Source organism: Tupaia chinensis, unplaced genomic scaffold (assembly GCF_000334495.1).
Source record: "Tupaia chinensis unplaced genomic scaffold, TupChi_1.0 Scaffold148012_1, whole genome shotgun sequence".
Taxonomy (NCBI): domain Eukaryota; kingdom Metazoa; phylum Chordata; class Mammalia; order Scandentia; family Tupaiidae; genus Tupaia; species Tupaia belangeri.
In genome coordinates this window covers 2,725,924-2,730,741 of record NW_006207862.1, presented here as the reverse complement: position 1 = coordinate 2,730,741, position 4,818 = coordinate 2,725,924, and the positions used below count along the sequence as shown (strand labels likewise).

Here is a 4,818-nt window from a genome sequence, read left to right as displayed (position 1 = left end):
ACTCTTGTCCTCTGCTTCTAGGCCAGGTGAACCGGCTGCCCTTCTTCACCAACCACTTCTTTGACACATACCTGCTGATCAGCGAGGACACGCCTGTGGGTGAGTTGGTGCATGGCTGGTGGGTAGGCTGGGTGGCACAGAGTGATCTTTTCCCACAGCGAGGGGCTCTTACACAGAGACTGTCTTCCACTCATCACTGGCATCTCTTCCATGGTGTCCATCCAGCCCCTGTTCTGATGCCTTCAAGGGAGGGGGCACTCAGCGTTTTCTATGACAGCCCAGTCCCACAGAGAGTGATTCTGGAAAGTTGAAGAATTTATCACATTGAGTCCAAGGTGCTCAGCTTCCACTTTGCTGCTCATTTTGTCCTGCACAGTGGCTGGTTACTCATCCACACCAAGCCTGTGCAGGTATTTAAACATGGCAGCTGTTGTACTTTGTTTTACAGTCTTGTAATTTGCTGTGATGACCAAGTTTTCTGCACTAAGCATGCTTGGTTTTGTCATTAAAAAAAAAAAAAGAAGAAGAAGAAGTATTAGAAGGTGGCCATCCTGGTGCCCACCTCCCATCCTGCTCGTGTCTCATCACTCAGGTCTGTCCTCATGGGCCTCCTGCCTACGGCCCAGCTCCTGTACTGCAGTTCAAGGTCTGCAGTCCTGGTGCCATGGCCCAAGTTCAGCTCTAGGGACCCAGAAGCATCTCAGGTTGTGGGGTTGCATTGCAGGATCCCAGACCACAGCTGTGAAGATGGGAAGGCACTGTCCGTATGAGAATGTAGGCAAATGGCAGTACCTGAGAAGGTCCCACCCCCTCTGCATCCTGTGAACACAGAGACATGGACAAAGAAACCCGTGTCCTGAATAATGGACTGAGCTAGGTGTCTGGTTAAGTCCCAGTGGGGGACCAAAGGAGACAGTCGTCTCTGCCAGAGCAGAGGCAGGAGCCAGGAGAGTTTGGGGAAAGCAGTGATACTTGAACAGAGTCTTGAAAGAGTTCTTGCCTGTGTCTTCACACATGACTTCCTGAAGCTGGTTTTTAAGTGTCAATTTTAGCCCCATCCTCTGGGAGATTCCTTTGTGGTGGAGGAGGAAGTATATTTGGGGCAGGCGGGCCACTGAGGCAGAGTGTGGCCAGCCTTTCGCTGGCCTGGGCACTGGCTCCGTCTTCCCATCTGTGACCCACATTGCCACTCCCAGCCCTGAGTATGGGTCCTCAGAGGCCTGTGGCACAGGGAAGGGGTGGGGTGGGGTGGGTAGACATTGCTAGGCAGTGCTGCTGCCCACCCAGCGGGCCCTCCAGCAGCCCCTGTTCCTGTTACCTTTGGCTCTGGATCTTGAATGTCTTTTGCAAATGTCGGCATCGATTGGCCTGCGGGAGCAGTTCCCAGGACTCAGGCTGCACTTGGCCATCACAGCAGGAAGGTGGTGATTGATCCCTGGCTGCAGGGGGCCAGGACAGAGAGGGGCTTAGTGAGTTGGAAGATATCTCTGGTCATCTCTCTGGGTAGGAGTGGATGCTGAGCCGGCCCAGCAGCTTCCTGGCCTCTTCCTTTCCTTGTGCATCAGGATGGGGGCAGCACTGCTCTAGCCAGAAAGTCAGGAGTCGGGTTTCTTTCCTCCACGGTGTGACCTTGGACACAGGACTGCACTTCTCTGGGTCATCTAGCCATTTTGCCCTGCCCACCTGGTCAATGAGAGGGTACTGAAAAGATGGACCTCATGGGCCTTGGCTTAGGCAGTCTGACTGGCCCCAGATGATTCCAGGCCCTCATAAGAGACAGGCCTATAGCCCTCCACTGAACTGGCACACACTGGCCTAGGCCATTCACATGGCAGGCTCTGTGGGTGTAGGCCTCTGACCCCAGGGGCTAGGGTGAGGGTGAGAGCTGGACAGCTTGTCCAGGAGACTGGCCCTTTGACCGCCATGTAGACTGGGGTGGCCTGAGACTTGACTTTGGCTCTCCTTAACCATGCGCTTGCTGAATCTCCATGTTCCATCTGCAAAATGGGGATGGGACATTCACCTCATGAATCATTGAGAAGTTTCCATACCTCTAAGTTTGAAGCCTTCACACTTGGAATATTTTGTTCTTTTTTTTTTAAAATAAGTTTTTTATTTTTTAAGAATTATTTTATTTAACTTCTTATTTATTCATTTATTTTAATTTGACCAGCAAGGGACAGAGTGTGAGAGAGAAAGAGACGGGGGAGGTGAGAAAGCAAGCATCCAGGTCTGAGACTCGAACCACAGTCGGCCATGTGGGAATCCAGTGCCCCTAACCACACCACCTGCTGCCCTGGAACGTTATGTTCTTACTGAAGAGAGCCAGTATGTGGCCCAAAGATAGCTAGTCAAACTGTCCTGCCAGCCACAGCTGTAGAGGGGGCAGACAGGCACATAGATAAGCTGGGTCCAGTGTGGTGGGCAGGGCCAGCGGCTCGAGGCTGAAGGTTGGAGTCTCAGCACACTGAAAGTTGGAGCTGTGGCAGGTCAGACTGCTTGCCCAGGACTGTCTGCTTGGTCGCCAGTGGTGGGGAGCTGGTGCTCAGACAAGCCAGCTCATGTGTGTGCTGTGGGACAGTCCAAAAGGAGACATTCTTCTTATTATCAGTGTGAAGTCTGCCTTTCTAGAGCTTCTCTACCCACTGGGTCTGACTCTGATGGCCGTCTGACAGGTCGCAATGGTACCGTGATGTCTGTGTTACCTGTGTGGATTATGACAACGGCAGCGTCTGCTGAACACTCAGGGCAGGGTCCTAAGTGTCTTCTGTATTAGTTTATCTTTTTTTTCTTTTTTTTTTCTTGAAAGGTTTTTGCTATAGGGCACATGCGCTCGCCAGAAAGACAGAGACAGAGAGACAGAAAGCGAGAAATCACCCCCCAGGGGGATGGCCATGCCACAATCCCTTCTCCTCCATTCTCCTTTCAGGATCTTGGGCACACATGCATACGCGCCCAGTGTGAGTTTAAGCCCCTGGGTGCGGGACTGAAACCGCTGTTGACTGCATGGGAGTCCAGCGACATAACCATTACACCAACTGCTGGTCCCAGTAGTATTTCATCTTTAACACTTCCTTTTCAGATTGGAGGCAGATTTAGCTATGAGCCCTGTCAGGATGCCTTTTTTTTTTTTAGTTTTTTTTTATTTTTGGAGAGGTTTTTGCTATAGGGCGCGTGTGCTCGCCAGAAAGACAGAGACAGAGAGATAGAAAGCGAGAAATCACCCCCCCGGGGGGATGGCCACGCCGCAATCCCTTCTCCTCCATTCTCCTCTTGGGATCTTGGGCACGCATGCACACATGCCCGGCGTGAGTTCAAGCCACCGAGTCCGGGTCTTGAACTGCGTTCGACTACGTGGGAGTCCAGCGACATAGCCGTTACACTAACTGCTGATCCCCAGGATGCCATTTTTGTGAGTTGCTCACCTGGACCAGGGATTGGGACTTCTACCCACCTGCTTTCCAGGGCTTGCCCTGATGCATGCTCACTCCCCATTCCCACAGTGGCCAGTGCTCGAGAGTGGGCTGGGAGGGCACAGTGCAGCCATCTGGAATCCCTCACAGAGGCTGTGTGTTCGTTAATATCTCCTTGCCTTATCTCACACAGTGTTCCCTCTGCACAGTGCTGAAGACCATCTCACACCGAAGACAGGGACCAAATGAAGTCATTAAGTAGCTGTGCCGTCCTGTCTGTAGACATAGTCCGGCCTCCCCGGCAGGGCCCCTAGTCCCTGTGTTGTGCTCCAGACACGAACATCAGTCCTGGCAGAGAGCCTGGAGGGGCGGGTGGAACAAGGGCAGATCACCAACCCCGTCCTGGTCAGGCCGATTGGCATCGCCCACACCTTGGCTCTGGTTGTCAGCAATGAATGGGCACAGGGCAGACACTATGGGGTGCTATCCGCAGTCCCTCCAAACATTCCACTGTTATGTGACCGTCAAAATCAGTGGTGACTTCCTGGGTGCTAAATCCACTTGTCCGTTCTCAGGCCTTGTGACCGTGCAGTAGTTGGTCTCTTCCTTGAGGATACCAGCCCCTCATACCTTCTCCACCTCTTAGCATGGGAGGGCCCGGGCCTCTGGTCTTGTTTCTCTGCACATTCTCATGGCCAAGTGGCCTTGTCCAGTCTCGGAGTATCAGATACCACCTACGTGCTGACAGCTCCCACATGCCTGCCTTTCTTGGGCCGCTCCCCGAGGAGACCCCAGACTTGCACGTGCACCTCTCTGCTCGGCAGTCCTGCTGGTTGTCTGAAGGGACACTCTCAGCCTCGGCATGTCCGGGGTTGCAATCCTGGTCCTCCCCACCCTCAATGCTTGCCTCCCCTGCAGCCTTTCCCTTCTCAGTGTCAGCTCCATCTTGCCGTTGCTCAGGTCTGAAACTCGGAGTCTTCCCTAGGTCTTCTCCTTTCCTCGCCTCCCATCCAATCCAACAGGAAGTCCTATTGACACCATCTTCAAAACAGTCCCAGAATCTCCTTCTACTTCTGCCATGATGGACTAAGCCTGGGTTGTCCCAGTGGCATCCTCACATCTCAGTGCTCCCCTGCCTCGCCTCTGCCCTCGGCCCTGCTGCAGCGCTTCCCATCCTACCAGCAGGGGCTTCTTGTTCAGCGTAGGACAGAGCCTGCTCAGGAGGTCTGCTCAAACCCCCTTCCCACTCCTAGAGTAAAAGCCAGAATTCTCAAATAGCAAAAAGGCCGTTATCAGCTCTTCATCTCTCTCTGGTGAGCACTACACACTCTGGCAACTTGAAAAGAAAAAAAATGTCGGGACCAGCAGTTAGCGTAATGGCTATGTCGCTGGACTCCCACGTAGT

At 53.2% G+C, this 4,818-nt stretch overlaps 1 protein-coding gene across 4 annotated transcripts in view; it reads left to right on the top strand.

Annotated features, from left to right (window-relative positions):
* The window catches only part of CDH23 (cadherin related 23), a 410,231-nt gene that overhangs the window by 5,445 nt on the left and 399,968 nt on the right, over positions 1 to 4,818 (top strand). For all 4 annotated transcript variants that reach the window (XR_003548152.1, XM_006170102.1, XM_027768917.1 and 1 more), the window contains exon 2: positions 22 to 99. Coding sequence is in view for 3 of the 4 variants with exons in the window: in XM_006170102.1 (XP_006170164.1) it covers positions 22 to 99 (78 nt within the window). In the remaining variant the exon portion in view is untranslated. The remainder of the gene's footprint in view (positions 1 to 21; positions 100 to 4,818) is intronic.